Source organism: Dermochelys coriacea, chromosome 11, assembly GCF_009764565.3.
Source record: "Dermochelys coriacea isolate rDerCor1 chromosome 11, rDerCor1.pri.v4, whole genome shotgun sequence".
NCBI classification, from domain to species: domain Eukaryota; kingdom Metazoa; phylum Chordata; order Testudines; family Dermochelyidae; genus Dermochelys; species Dermochelys coriacea.
Window position 1 is genome coordinate 8,081,368 of NC_050078.2, and position 16,086 is coordinate 8,097,453.

At 42.9% G+C, this 16,086-nt stretch overlaps 1 protein-coding gene and 1 pseudogene across 1 annotated transcript; one reads left to right on the top strand and one right to left on the bottom strand.

The window, feature by feature from the left end:
• The first annotated feature begins 535 nt into the window (after window positions 1-535).
• Window positions 536-12,951, top strand: TMEM177 (transmembrane protein 177). The gene is made up of 2 exons (XM_038421876.1): window positions 536-607; window positions 11,801-12,951. The coding sequence occupies exon 2, from the start codon at window positions 11,815-11,817 to the stop codon at window positions 12,748-12,750; it is 936 nt and encodes a 311-aa protein (XP_038277804.1). The 5' UTR covers window positions 536-607; window positions 11,801-11,814; the 3' UTR covers window positions 12,751-12,951.
• Window positions 12,952-14,707: 1,756 nt separating this feature from the next.
• On the bottom strand, window positions 14,708-16,056 carry LOC119863477 (annotated as a pseudogene).
• Window positions 16,057-16,086: the final 30 nt, after the last annotated feature.

Genomic DNA, 16,086 nt, shown 5'->3' on the forward strand with positions numbered 1-16,086 from the left:
TTTGGGAGTGTTTATCCCTGGGATTTTAGACACATAGCTATGAAAGTGCTGGCTTGTGTTTAGACAGTAGCATCCTCAGGTTAAATTTATGGCTGAGACAGCGTGCTCACTACCCACGCTTTCTTTTCAAGCTGCGAAAGATCACATTGGTTCTCAACTTTTTTTTCCCACCAAATGCATCCGATGAAGTGAGCTGTAGCTCACGAAAGCTTATGCTCTAATAAATTTGTTAGTCTCTCAGGTGCCACAAGTCCTCCTTTTCTTTTTGCGAATACAGACTAACCCGGCTGCTACTCTGAAACCTGAGGCAGTAAACTGCATGCCCTGCTGCAGACTCTAACGCAGGCTCCACCCTGGCCAGTGTGGCTGATTTTCTCAGGGTGAGCTTTTCAATAGTCAGAGCCCCCAAGAGAGGCCAGCCAGCCTCAGGCGTGCAACAGGCAAGGCTTACACGCCGCCTGCGTTGCTATGACGACCCCAGCCGCCCGCCGCTTCCCCCCAGCGGCTTTGCCGCCGTGCTGAGGTTTCGCCACAGCCCTTTGCTTTACGGCAAGCGCTTCCCTCAGGCTCCGGGGCGCGAGCTGGCGGCGGCGGACGGGGGAGGCCGGTGAGAGGCGGCGGGGGGGGGGGGGCCCTGTGACATGGCGAGCAGCAGGCTCCGGGGACAGACTGGGTGACCCTGGTGCAAGAGAGAGAACAGCCCTCCTTTGCTGTGCCTGGGGGCTGCCGGGCTCCGGGGGGGGGGGGGGCCGAGGGAGCTGCCTGCTTTGTGCCGAGTGAATACAAGGTTTTAAGCGCGGGGGGGGGCTTGATTTTCTTCTCACCCTGGTTTTACAGGCATTTCCTTCGGCTGCCTGGAGGTTACTCCTCATTGACATGCGCGTAAGGGAGAGAGGAATTGGGCTCTGTACCCCCAGCTCTCATGATTCTTGTGAAATCCCTTGGGTTCCCCCCCCCCCCACACACACACACTTTTCACAGCAATTATGAAGCTCCTCCTTCCTCTCCTTTTAGGCCCAATCCTGCTTTCCCTGAAGTGACCAATAAAACTCTCAGGGACTTAAGTGAGAATAAGACTGAAACCCGATTCTGAATGGCTACATCAATTTCTTAGGCTAGTGTAACTCCATTTGAGCATAAGCTTTCGTGAGCTACAGCTCACTTCATCAGATGCATTTGGTGGAAAATACAGAGGGGAGAGAGAGTTCAATCTCCCCTCTGTATTTTCCACCGAATGCATTTGGTGGAAAATACAGAGGGGAGATTACAGAGGGGAGAGAGAGTTCAATCTCCCCTCTGTATTTTCCACCGAATGCATCCGATGAAGTGAGCTGTAGCTCACGAAAGCTTATGCTCTAATAAATTTGTTAGTCTCTAAGGTGCCACAAGTACTCCTTTTCTTTTTGCGAATACAGACTTACATGGCTGCTACTCTGAAACCTGTAACTCCATTGAAAATAGGTGACAAGGGGTTTAAAAACAGCCTGCTGGAAGAATTTGAATGGGAGGGAGTTTTACGCAAAGGGCAGTAAGAGAGACTTTTAAGGGCCTGATTCCCAGCTGACTCCACCTTGTGTTGTCATGTTCACAGTGATGCCCATTATCATGATATTTGGTGTTTTTTCTTAAAGTTCAGGTCCCAGAGCTATGTGATTAAGTCAGAGTTTCTACTTTCGTGTTTAAAAAATTGTTTCTAAGTGTCAAGATTATAGAGAAAAGATTGAAATCATTAACCCTTTAGGGTAGGAAAGGCAGGTTAAGGAAAAGACTTTTTTCTTAAAACTGCTGATGCATCTGAAGAAGTGGGGGGTTTTACTCACGAAAGATTCATAGATACTAAGGTCAGAAGGGACCATTCTGATCATCTAGTCCGACCTCCTGCACAGCACAGGCCACAGAATCTCACCCACCCACTCCTATGAAAAACCTCACCCATGTCTGAGCTATTGAAGTCCTTAAATCATGGTTCAAAGACTTCAAGGAGCAGAGAAGCCTCCCTCAAGTCAACCATGCCCCATGCTACAGAGGAAGGCGAAAAACCTCCAGGGCCTCTCCAATCTGCCCTGGAGGAAAATTCCTTCCCGACCCCAAATATGGCGATCAGCTAAACCCTGAGCATATGGGCAAGATTCACCAGCCAGATACTACAGAAAATTCTTTCCTGGGTAACTCAGATACCATCCATCTAATATCCCATCTCAGGGGATTTGGCCTATTTACCCTGAATATTTAAAGATCAGTTACTTACCAAAATCACATTATCCCATCATACCATCTCCTCCATAAACTTATCCAGTAGAATCTTAAAACCAGAAGATCTTTTGCCCCCATTTCTTCCCTTGGAAGGCTATTCCAAAACTTCACTCCTCTGATGGTTAAAAACCTTCGTCTGATTTCAAGTCTAAACTTCCTGGTGGCCAGTTTATACCCATTTGTTCTTGTGTCCACATTGGTGCTGAGCTTAAATAATTCCTCTCCCTCTCCTGTATTTATCCCTCTGATATATTTATAGAGAGCAATCATATCTCCCCTCAATCTTCTTTTAGTTAGGCTAAACAAGCCAAGCTCCTTGAGTCTCCTTTCATAAGACAAGTTTTCCATTCCTCGGATCATCCTAGTAGCCCTTCTCTGTACCTGCTCCAGTTTGAATTCATCCTTTGTAAACATGGGAGACCAGAACTGCACACAGTATTCTAGGTGAGGTCTCACCAGTGCCTTGTATAATGGTACTAAAACCTCCTTATCCCTACTGGAAATGCCTCTCCTGATGCATCCCAAAACCGCATTAGCTTTTTTCACAGCCATATCACATTGGCAGCTCATAGTCATCCTATGATCAACCAATACTCCAAGGTCCTTCTCCTCTTCTGTTACTTCTAATTGATGCGTCCCCAACTTATAACTAAAATACTTGTTATTAATCCCTAAATGCATAACCTTACACTTCTCACTATTAAATTTCATCCTATTACTATTACTTCAGTTTACAAGGTCATCCAGATCCTCCTGTATAATATCCCGATCCTTCTCCGAATTGGCAATACCTCCCAGCTTTGTATCATCTGCAAACTTTATTAGCACACTCCCACTTTTTGTGCTAAGGTCAGTAATAAAAAGATTAAATAAGATTGGTCCCAAAACCGATCCCTGAGGAACTCCACTGGTAACCTCCCTCCAACCTGATAGTTCGCCTTTCAGTAGGACCCGTTGCAGTCTCCCCTTTAACCAATTCCTTATCCACCTTTTGATGTTCATATTGATCCCCATCTTCTCCAATTTAACTAATAATTCCCCATGTGGCACGGTATCAAATGCCTTGCTGAAATCTAGGTAAATTAGATCCACTGCATTTCCTTTATCTAAAAAATCTGTTACCTTTTCAAAAAAGGAGATTAGGTTGGTTTGGCACGATCTACCTTTTGTAAAACCATGTTGTATTTTGTCCCATTTACCATTGACTTCAATGTCCTTAACTAATTTCTCCTTCAAAATTTTTTCCAGGACCTTGCATACTACAGATGTCAAACTAACTGGCCTGTAGTTACCCGGATCACTTTTTTTTCCTTTCTTAAAAATAGGAACTATATTAGCAATTCTCCAATCATTCGGTACTACTCCTGAGTTTACAGATTCATTAAAAATTCTTGTTAATAGGCTTGTAATTTCAGGTGCCAATTCCTTTAATATTCTTGGATGAAGATTATCTGGGCCCCCCGATTTAGTCCCATTAAGCTGTTTCAGTTTTGCTTCTACCTCAGATATGGTAATATCTACCTCCATATCCTCATTCCCATTTGTCATGCTACCATTATCCCTAAGATCCTCTTTAGCCTTATTAAAGACTGAGGCAAAGTATTTGTTTAGATATTGGGCCATGCCTAGATTATCTTTAATCTCCACTCCATCCTCAGTGTTTAGCGGCCCCACTTCTTCTTTCTTAGTTTTCTTCTTATTTATATGGCTATAGAATCTTTTACTATTGGTTTTAATTCCCTTTGCAAGGTCCAACTCTACTCTACTTTTAGCCTGTCTCACTTTATCCCTACTTGTTCTGACCTCAATTAGGTAGCTTTCCTTGCTGATCCCTCCCATCTTCCACTCCCTGTATGCTTTCTGCTTCTTCTTAATCACCTCTCTAAGATGCTTGCTCATCCAGCTTGGTCTACAACTCCTTCCTTTGAATTTTTTTCCCCTTTCTTGGGATACAGGCTTCCGATAGCTTCTGCAGCTTTGATTTAAAGTAATCCCAGGCCTCCTCTACCTTTAGATCCATAAGTTCTTCAGTCCAATCCACTTCCCTAACTAATTTCCTTAATTTATGAAAGTCAGCCCTTTTGAAATCAAAAACCCTAGTTGCAGATTTATTTTTGTTAATCCTTCCATTTAGTTTGAACTGAATTAGCTCATGATCACTTGAGCCAAGATTGTCCCCTACAACTATTTCTTCTATGAGGTCCTCGCTACTCACCAAAATTAAATCTAAAATGGCATCCCCTCTAGTCGGTTCAGCAACTACTTGATGAAGGAATCCATCAGCTATCGCATCTAGGAAAATCTGAGCCCTATTATTATTACTAGCACTGGTCCTCCAGTCTATATCTGGGAAGTTAAAGTCTCCCATGATCACGCAGTTTCCATTAGTATTTACTTTATTAAAGACATTAAAAAGGGCTCTATCCATATCCAAATTAGATCCCGGAGGTCTATAGCACACCCCAAGCACTATCGTAGGAGTGGCTTTACTAGTTTTCTTCCCCAATGTAATTTTTGCCCAGACGGACTCTGTCTTATCCATTGCATCGCTTCTTATTTCTTTACATTCTACCTCATCATTGATATACAATGCTACTCCACCACCTTTACCTTTGTTTCTGTCTTTCCTAAACAGCACATACCCTTCAATACCTGTAGTCCAGTCATGACTACTATTCCACCATGTTTCTGTTATCCCTATAATATCTGGTTTCACTTCCTGCACCAGTAGCTCTAGTTCCTCCATTTTGTTACCTAGGCTCCTCGCATTGGTGTACAAACATCTTAATTTTTGTTGTTTGGCCTCGCTCACATTTTGTACCCTATTAGGCACAGTCATTCTACAGCCAGTATAACCTATTAGACTAGTATCCACACTGCCCTCGCTCCTTATATACATTCTCCTACCCACGGCTGTATCCTTTCTTACTTCGTCTTCTTCCCTCTCAAGGCTAAAATCTGGCGTGGAGATTTCCTGGACATCTCCCATCCATCTCCCCCTAATTCCTAGTTTAAAGCTCTCTTTATCAGTTGTGCCAGCCTCGATCCTAGAAGTTTATTTCCTTCCCTACTCAGATGAAGTCCATCCTGAGAGAACTGTCCTCTGTCCGTGAATGCCTTCCAGTGGCCATACATCCCAAAGCCCTCCTTATAGCACCACTGTCTAAGCCATCTGTTGACAGTCATAATCTTGTCACACCTTTGTTGCCCTTCTTTAGGAACAGGAAGGATCCCGCTAAAGATCACCTGAGCCTCAATTTCCTTAAGCGTCTTCCCCAGCCTAGCATAGTCTCCTTTAATACTTTCCAGCGAGAATCTAGCCGTATCATTTGTTCCCACATGAAGGATAATTAGGGATTCTTTCCCACTCCCTTTAGGATCCTTTTCAACCTCAGGTCTACATCCCGTATCTTAGCACCCAGAAGACAGCACACCCTTCTATTCTCTGGATCAGCTCTAGTTACAGGCCTGTCTATTCTTCTCAATAAAGAGTCCCCGATCACATAGACCTGCCTTTTCCTGGTGACGGTGCTATTCTCCAGTCTCTCCCTTGTTCCCTCTGGCTGCAAGTTCTTTCCATTCCTATTTTCCCTTATAATCCTCTTCAACCCATCCTGTATCCTTCTGGGGCTTCTATTTGGTGTAGTCTCCCTTGACTCTTCCGCTTTTCCGATAGGACTAGCCTCTCTTCTCTTCTTCCTTACCCTTCCACCTTCAACAAGTACCTGCTGAGCCCCTTCTTCATTTTCCAACTCTGCAAACCTATTCCTAAGCTCTATTTCTTCTTCACTAGCCTTCTTTTCCTCTGCCTGGTTCTTTTAGTCACATGTTTCCACTGACCACTTTCCTCACCCAGTTTCCCCTCAAAATTCCCCAGCCCTGCTTCCATCCATGAGTCTGAGCTTTTCCCTTCAGATACCTCATATCTTTGCTCCATCATCTGCTCAAACCCCTTCCTAAACTCAACGAGACTTTCCACCTGCATCTCCAAACCTCGGATCTTTTCCTCCATCAGCTCTATCAGACAGCATTTCATGCAGAAAAAACTCTTACCGGTTCCCCCCTCCAGGATCATGTACATACCACAGCTTCCACATCCAGTCATCCTCAATATGTCCTCTACTACAGGAGTCACTCCCACAGCTGCCTTGGTATCTGTCATCGCCTTCCCACCTAAATCCAGTTAATCCGGGAAACACAAGCCACATCAAAAAGACCACCCCCCCAGCAAAAGCTTATGCCCAAATAAATCTGTTAGTCTTTAAGGTGCCACCGAAGTCCTCGTTGTTCTTAAAACTTCATAACTTTTAAACCAGGTCCTGTAAAACCATGACACTGACTCATGGTTGTTGAACACTTGGGGTTGGCAGCGCTACTTCCACCTGGGGAAAGGGATGGAAGTCTCACCAAATTAGAATGGTAGCAGTGTTTGATCCCCACTTTGCCCAGGTGTGAAGTGGAGAATTGGGCACATTTATTTTAAGTAAAAGAACATCTCTTATTGGATTCACTCAGTGATACTTGGCTCTGGGCACTGCAAGGACAGCACTAATTTGGGAGTCAAAATTGCAATATAAAAATAATCAATGCTATGAAAAATTGAAGGGCAAAAGTTCCTTAATATATCTTTTGCCCATCCTTCCCCTTCTCAAGAAGTAATTTTAACAGAAATAAAGGGCCGTGATCTTGCAGTCCTCTGCTACTAGATGGACTTGAATAGATCTCCTTTCTTGAGTTAGGGACTGCAGGCAGGATGAGGCCCAATGATAGAAACATAGCATTGCACCTTACATTAGGGCTGAGTGTTGTAAACCCTTGTGTGACTTCCGTGGGGACTGATCAAATAAGTAAGAAAATCCAGGATTTGTGCCATAAAAACCGTCCTTTAGTCTCAGTTTTCAGTTGCCTTCTTTGTAAGTATGTTGTATAAGATTATGAATAAAAATACCTATCATACACTTAAAGGACCATGTCCTCAGCTGAGTTGCAAACCTGGTTTACATCTGCTGAGGATCTGGTCTAAAGATTGGGTGGCACTTGAAAAAGCTATTGAGAAACAGTCCCTTGTTTTAATTACTATAGGTTTTTGTGGGGGAAAAAACAGGATGATTATTTCTTCCAAATTCTCCTGGTTATTCTGCTTATTCCCCACATTGTGTATGTGGTACAGCAGCTAGGTTCCAATCCTGTAATGAGCTCAGCATGGATTTAAGGGCCATTTCACGTGGCTTCTGAGCACTGTGCAGGCAGAGCTCAGTTGTAAGCCTGAAGCCTTATCTGCTATGGAAGTTCTGATTTTTCAAATTGAGGATTATGACTTGAAAGGGAAAAAAAGGAGAAACTATGAATGACAATGTTGAAATGTGCATTATCTATGCAGCATTCAAAATCTCGAAATTTTGCACAAGGCATTATCTGGTTTTTCTTCTACGATTATTTTGTTTTTTTACATTTTTTTACTTTTAACCTTTTTCTGAAACCTTGGTTCCTGCTAAGCCAACCCCAGAACTGGATAGTTACTTTTAAGAAAACTGTTTGCAGGCCTGTTGTTTTGTGCTGTTGTAATCTACTGATTATGTTTTCTGTACCTCTGAGCATATGAATCTTTTACCGACCACCTCTTGAGAGCCTGGCTCTCTGGCTGAAGCTGTAAAAGTGTGTACTTTTAGTTCAGGTCACTGGTTCAATTCCCCATCTGGCTCAAAGTGGCATTTGGCACATTATCATCTCCCTTTGAAGTGATGGCTGTTTCACTTTAAATGAAGTGACATTTTCAATGACACATTAGCTTTGTGAATATGCCAAAGGTCACTAATGGCAAAGAGGTTTTTCAGGTTTATCATTGGTAATGTCACTGAAATGTACCTGAAATGTACAACTCGGCAATAATATCAAGAGGGTTTTTTTCAATATATTAGGGCCTGATCCAGGAAATTGTGCTCTTTAACCAAATCTTCTTTGATTAACTTAAACGTCTCTTTTGGGGGGACAGAGGAGACTCAGCATCTCAAATCATTAACAGAACATAAGGGTAGATTGTAAGACTACAGGTAAATACAGTATCATAGTTCTGCCTTAATTTATGTGCCAAGACCGGCATTATTGTTATTTATTAAGCACCTACTATGTTCTCACTGCTGTACAAGGCATTTAGCGAGACAGTCCTTGCCTCAGAAAATTTACAGTCTGAAAGACAGCCCTAGGAAGAGGAAAGAGAAATGTCAGACAATGAAGAGATCCAATTAATTTGATCACTTTTAGGTTTTTCTGTCTAATACTCGTTGTTGCTGCTGATCACTATGGGAGGAGATTTTCAAAGGCACAGAGGGGAATTAGGCCTCCAATGAGACCATCAATGAGACTTACGTGCTGATTTCCCCCTCTATATCTTCATGTCTCCTCCTAAAATGATGTGATTCTAGGACCTATTGGGGCAGATGCCACAGTCGCTGGGCTTCCACATGAGCAAAGGGCTCTGCTGTGCCTGAAAACTTCCAGGGCTGGAGCCATAGGTATCACTGATGCCACCATCTCAGAGAAGCAGAAAATCTTGAACTAAAGGATTTGGCAGGTTAAAAAGTTTTTCCATCCTTTCATCTTTCTCTTTAAAGACTCAGAGTTTCCTACTTGGAAACTATTTCTGTTCCAAGTCCTATCCTGGCCAAGACTAGTTTACCTTTTTTGTGCTTCTTTTTTAAGAAGGTAATTATTTCAGAAAGATAAAGGGCCATTTAAATTTTTTTGGAAGAATCCTTGTTTGGTTGTTTTATTTCCTGGGAGAATAAGGAGAGTAATGCTATCACCAAAGCAAAAGACTCAGAGTCAAGAGAGCTTTCAGCAATACTAGTGTAATCTACTCACAGTGGCACTCTGTCCGTCCCCATCCCCCCCCCCCCCCCCCCGTGGTGATTTACAAGTATTTGGGCAAATAATTCCCCTTTCCTTTGTCTTTGTTTCCTCCATCTGTAAAAGAGAAGATATTAATCCTTCCCTAGGTCGTTAGATTTAATTATTGTTAGAAATACCACTTTTGGATTCCTCAGATGAAGAACTGTTCAATAATGTATTATATTTTCAAAGAAACTGATTTTTTTTTTTTTAACTTTTGAAAAATTTTCAGGCTCTGCTTAAAAAAAGCAAAAATGTATTGGTTTTCAATTGTTGAAAACTGAATAACTTTCAGTCTTTCACTCAAATTTCGAAACTGCAACTTTGCTTGAAAATATTTCTGCCTTGCCACCAAGTTTTGATAAAATCTTAACAGTCTTTCCTTTGATGGAAAGCACTAAAGAACGTGAAGTATATTATGGCAATTAACGCCAGTCAATATGCTTTTATGGAAAATAGGCATTGTCAAACAAACCCGATCTCATTCTTTGAGGAGATTACACATTTGGTCGATAAAGGCAACTGTGTACATTAATGTACTTAGACTTTAATGAGGTATTTGATTTAGTACCGCACAAGATTATGATTATTGATATTGTATTATGCTATTTTTATACATTAAATGAAAAAAATGATCGCCATTGGGGAATCATAATTGAACAGGTGTGTTTCTAGTGTTACTCAAGGATAAGTACTAGGTGCTAAGTCAGGGGCGGGCAAACTACAGCCTACGGGCCGAGTGCAGCCTGCGAGCCGTTTTAAGCCAGCCCGCAAGACACACCATGCGGCTCAGCCCTGCTCTGGCTCTGGGTCCGGGCTGCACCACGTGGCTCCCAGAAGCCGCGGCATTGCCCCTCTCCAGCTCCGACCTGCTCCAATGGGAGCTGCAAGGGCAGTGCTTGTGGATGGGGCAGCGTGCAGAGCTGCCTGGCCGCACCTCTGCGTAGGAGCCAGATAAGGGACGTACCTCAAGAAGCTCCCGGAAGCAGTGGCAGGCACTGCTCGGAGCCTGCACCCCATGAGCCTCTCCCCACACCTCTGCCCCAGCCCTGATCCCGGAGTACTCTCCTGCATCCCAAATGCCCCAGCCCCACCCCAGAGCCCGCACCCCCTCCCTTACCCTACCCCCAATTTTGTGAGCATTCATGGCCTGCCATAGAATTTCTATTCCCCGATGTGGCCCTTGGGCCAAAAAGTTTGCCCTCTCCTGCACTAAGTTATTCAGCATTTTCATCAATGATCTGGAAGTAAATATAAAATCACTGCTGATAAAATGTGCAGATGACACAGATTGGAGGAATGGTAAAAAATAATGAGAACAGGGCAGTCATACAGACCCATCTGAACCACTTGGTAAGCTGGGCACAGTCAAACAAAATGTGTTTTTTTATACAGCCACATAAAATAAATTTAAAAATCTGGGAACAAGGAATGCAGACCATGCCTACAGAATGGGAGGTTGTGTACTGGAAAGCAGCAACTCTGAAAAGGATTTAGGGGTCATAATGGACAAGCAAGTCAACGTGAGCTTTCAGTCTGATGCTGTGGGGGAAAAGGACTAATGCAATCCTTTGATGTATAAATGGGAGAGCTGTGAGTAGGAGTATGGAGGCAATTTTACCCCTGTGTATGGCACTGGTCCAGTATCAGTCTCACTGCTGCATACAGTGCTGGTGCCCACATTTTTGAAAGGATGTTGCAAATTGGAGAGGGCGCAGAGAAGAACCACAAAATGATTCAGGGCTGGAGAAAATGCCTTGCAATGAAAGTCTTAAAGAGCTCAATATGCTCAATTTATCAAAAAGAAGATTGAGAGGTGACTTGATTACAGTGTTTAAGTACCTTCATGGGGAGAAAATACCAGGTATTAAAGGTCTCTTTAATCGCATAAATCGCATCTTTAAGGCATAACGAGAACCAGTGGCTGAAAGCTGAAGCCAAACAAACACAAATTAGAAATAATGCGCACATTTTTACCTGTGTTGGTTATTAACCACTGGGACAGACGATCAATGGAACAGGTGGATTCTCCCACGCTTGATGTCTTCAGACCAAGACTGGATGCCTTTCTGGAAGATATGCTTAAGCCAAACGCAATTTATTGCACTCAATAGGGGGTAATTCGGTGAAATTTAACAGCCTGTGTTATACAGGAGGGTCAGACTAGATGATCACAATGATCCCTCTGCCGTTAATATCTAAACTATGTGACTGATGGAACAGAAGTCATCTGAGTTACAGAAAACTGTTCTGGCAAGGGGCATATATGCAGTATTGGGTAAAACAGGGTACTCTGTTCAGAATATGTTAGTAAATGGATGTGGTGACATTACCATAATACTGATATATTACCCTTATTACAATGAACTGATTTAATGGAGGAGAAAAAGGGATTGATTCCTTCTGGGCCTCTGTATCAACTAGTTTGCATTCTGAAGCACAAGAGCATGAGATTAAGTCTCCGTATAACAAAAGGGTTTACATTTTCCTTGTTGTAGTACAGTTGTACCCTACTTATTCTTGTATTTATATCTTTGTGTATAAATAGAGTGGAGTGATTTCCTGGATATCGGACTCTGCTTGTTTAAAATAATCTTAAAATGAAAGGGGACCCATATGTGCATCTTTTAATTCCCTGTTTGTATGTTGTTATGAACAGGTTGGAAGTTGGCTATGGCAGGTCCATTCCTGTGGAAGGCAGCTGCGTTGGTAGAGAAGCACAGGACTGGCTTGTTGGCAGTGTCCTGCACTGGGCTGTTTGGAGCTAACCTTTCCTATCATGTCTTTCCTGAGCAGACGTTCAAACTCTGGTATCAGTGCTGGACTAAGGGGCAACCGGCTGAGCTCTCGGAGAAGCTACGCAGCCTCTTCCACAATGTTCTGGGAGATGTTGGCGTGAAGTCCGTGAATTGTTACCAACCTTTTGCAGCTTTTGGCTTCCACCCAGTGAGTGCTGGGATCCCGTGGCTGCCTGCAGGTTCTCTGGTGGGCATCCCTGCCAATTTCAATAGCACAGCGGAGGACAGACAAGGAATTGTCAACCGTGTCGTTGTGATAAATGGCAGAGAAGTGGACTGGGACAGTAAACAAGGGCTAGCTTTGAAGGAAGCCCTGATGTTTTCACCAGAGGCTCAGAAGTTTGCCATTGCCAGAGAGATTGTGTACTTGCAAAGCAATAGTCCTGTAGTTTATGCAGCTGTGCTTCCTGCTTGCTTAGCTGGCACCTGTCTGTCTGGGGTGGCTATAAAGCAGCTTCTGGGCTTGTATTCTGGCCCCAGAGTGTTTCGAGGCATTTATAACATCACCATTGCAGCAATTGGACTTGTTGGCTACTTTCTTGCTTATGATGCCGTGAGCCATGCACTAGACTACAGGTCGGACAGAAAGGTGGCCACCATTTCCAAAGACTACGCCAGAGGTGGGGTGGAATTCTACGACAAAATCCTGTCCCGCAACAGGACACTCCGCACTCTTTTGGGCAAACAAGGAGAGAAAATGTATGCCCCTAGCGGTAATCTTTTCCCCAGGTACTGGTTCAGATTAAAGCACGCTCCATACACTTCCAGAAGAGACTTGATCGTTAATATTTTAAGAGTGGCCCAGGCATAGAAAGGGAGCGATTGGATTTTAAACTTGTAAATTATGTATTCTCTTGGAACGCCACTGTGCTGCCTTCTTCTCCTCTCCCCCGCAACGTTATTCGTGATCTGTTTTTTTGTGCTTTTTTTGCATATAGTTTGGAAGTAGTGTTTAATTTTTTAAGAGATATGCATCCAGTGAATGAAAAATTAAAGACCTGTTTCAAAAGTCCTCTGTCATACATGCATCTTAAACACTAAAGCCCACTCAGGGCGTGTTACTTCTCAGGCACTGATCTGGAAATGCTGGTGCTTTACTTGCCTATAGTTTTGAAATAATTTCTAAAGAATGCAAAAGGTGAAGTATCCCACACAGAATTTTTGTGGCATTAATTTAAAGAGGGGTGAATGTGTGTGTGTATATTATACATATTTTCCACCCCTCATATGGTACAGCCTAAAGGAATGGTGGGAGCTCTATCACATCCAACGAGACATTTAAAATAGCCTAGACAGCACAGTGTAAATTGCTCTCATTCTGCTCGTGAATTACATTTTTTTGCCACTTATGCTGTAAGGCACAGTGTCTCCGAGTGGTCCAGCTGGTGTGGGGCAGCTTCTCGTAATCCCCAATTCAGGGCTGTGACTAAAAGTCAAGAGACCCATTAACTCTTCCATTTTTAACTTACTCAGAATTTGGGAGCTGCCATCTTGCTGCCTGTTGAAAAATTAAGACAGGAAAAAACTTGCTCTCCCCATTAAATAGCATGGGAGAAGCAAGGTGCTATGAACAGGGTTTTTACTGTTTTGTTCTTTGTTTTAAGTAAGTTGGAATCTTTATGGAAATTTTCATTATGTTGCTTTGCATATGAAGTGTAATGGGAGGGAGGCTGGTAGGAAGAGTTGAGTGAGCGAGGCTACTGCCAATGTAGTGGGTGGGGTGAATCTTTAAATGTTTGTTGGAAAAGCAAGGCTGGGGAGAGCTGTAAGTATGTATTGAGTGAAACTGGAGAACTGGGGCAGGGAACCTGGCATTTGAGCAAAGATGAGGCTAAGGGAAGGGGGGACATGTTTTGAGGAATACAGAGTATTTAGAAAACAGATTGTATTCTTGAAAGCTTCTGTCTATAAAGTGTGCCCTAGTGGATAGAGCACTGGATTGGGAATCTGGAGCCCTGGGTTCTATTCCTGTCTCTGCCACTGGCCTGCTGAGTGACCTTGGGCAAGTCGTTTCACCTCTGTGTGCGCCTCAGTTTCACCCTCTCTAGAGTGAAGATGATATTGACCTTCATAAAGTGCTTTGAGATCTGCTGATGAAAAGCACTGTATATAAGGGCTTGATTTTATAATTATTAAAAAAAAACAAATATCATTCAAGGGAGAGTAAAAGCAAAGTTAAGTGCATTTGTTGACAGGCAGGCTACTCTTTCAAAACAGAGTCAAACTTACCTAAAAACAGCAGCTCTCAGAGAACCTTTTTAATCTAAGAGAAAGAGTGGACCTGATTCTCCATTACTCTGGACCACATGTAGTCATTTTTCCCAGCACAAAGTCAGTGTTAAATGCCACCATTCTGACGTGGTAACATTTTACACCCACTCTGCACTAGTGCAAATAACTACAACAAGCAATGGAGTTCATGCTTTCCTAAATTGTCTGTAACCGTAGCCACCGCAGGCTGTGGTCCAAGCCAAAGGAATATTCATACTTCATCAGGAACTTATATAGCAGGAAGATTTTATGTGTGTGTTTATTTTGGGGCCGGAATTTTGATGACAAATTGCTGGAATTTTCCCTTAATATCAAGTGACTTAACAGAAATATTTGATTTGGTAAAAGACACTGCACAGCATGTGTGCTAGATGAAAAATAATTTTATTGGGTTTGGTACCATTTGCACTGTTGCTTGCTCCTTACTGATGACAGTTGAATGTGATCAGAGAGGTTTAACATGCTATAAAGACATTTTTATTAGTAAGAGACTCAAAATCAGACACCCTTTCCGTAAGGAAAGCAGAAAAACCTATAGCTCGCAGAACATAAGGTAACACGAGTCTGCATTTTTATTTTTCTGTTAAACATTGCATCAGCTCATCAGAATACAGTGTACCAGGATGGGAGTATGTTCTAAACCCTGCTACAGTACATATGAATGGGCTTCAGTAGGATGCTTGATTTTCTGCTGTTGCAAGAGGTCTACCAGTGAAGGCCACCCCTGTGGTTCAGCTGGACATCATAACAGGAGTCATACCACCATCCTCTTCCACTAACTTCTGCACAATTTTCCAAACTTGACTGTCATTATCAGTATTCTTAGCTGAAAATCTCATGTTCTCATGCATGTTCCTGGTTCTGGATGAGCTAAGAGAATCTCCTGCATTACCCTCGTACATCCCTAACTTCAGGTGGTAAAAATCTTCCTCATCTCTCATGACGAAGCTGTCGTATTCTACATGTTTCTGCCTGCCCTGGGCATCAAGTAAATTTATCTGGACTTTGTACCATTTTTGCTTAGTGATGAGGTTGATAAACTTATTGCCAAGCCAGTGATCTCCCTCTAGGTCACCAAAGCCATATTTGTAGGTTGTCCAGGATTCTGACCATGTGAGCTCAGTGTTGTGGCTGTTTCTCTGGATTACTGTCCACCCAGTACAGCCCTCCATCTATCACTGGACCACAGGCATGCGACTTTCTTCAGGCTGTATAATGTAAAGGCCACTCTCACTGCGTGTGAATGGAAAAGTTCATCATAGTCCCTTGGGAAATCTGAGGCATAAAAGAAGTTGTAGATGATTGGTTGATTCTAAAACTCCAAGCTAAATTGCTTTGTCTTCTCTCAGAATAAGCTTAAAGCTAACATAAACAGGAGTATTAAAGATCAAGACTGAAGTACATTGCCTGTGAAGTGTGGAGCCCTAGAACTGGAGTATAACTCAGAATTTAGCCCATTATGTCAGATTCTTCCCTGGTGTAACTCCACCAGAATCCACAAAACTCACCAAGATTTACACTGGGAATGAATTTGACCACTTTTGTTTTGTTTGCTGTTACACAATTACTCCATACTAAATCCTGAGTGCACTAGGAGAATGGAGACCCGCCTTCAGAAGAACTGCAAGTCAGCTAATATGGCAATTTAAAAAAATTAAAGAAAGTGGCTTGCCTGCTACCATGGCTTAGCACAGCCTTGTCTTAAGTGCCTGCAGGCCATGCTCTTATGTAACATTAAAGCATATAATAAAGCCCCAGTGGTAGTAATGAATTTTCCAGCTGCTTACTCTGTAACTGCAATGCAGCGGGTCTCTTTAGAAACTTCAAGGGCCTGTAAATGCTTCATTGTTCTCTCATCAGCTGTTCAGGTAACCTG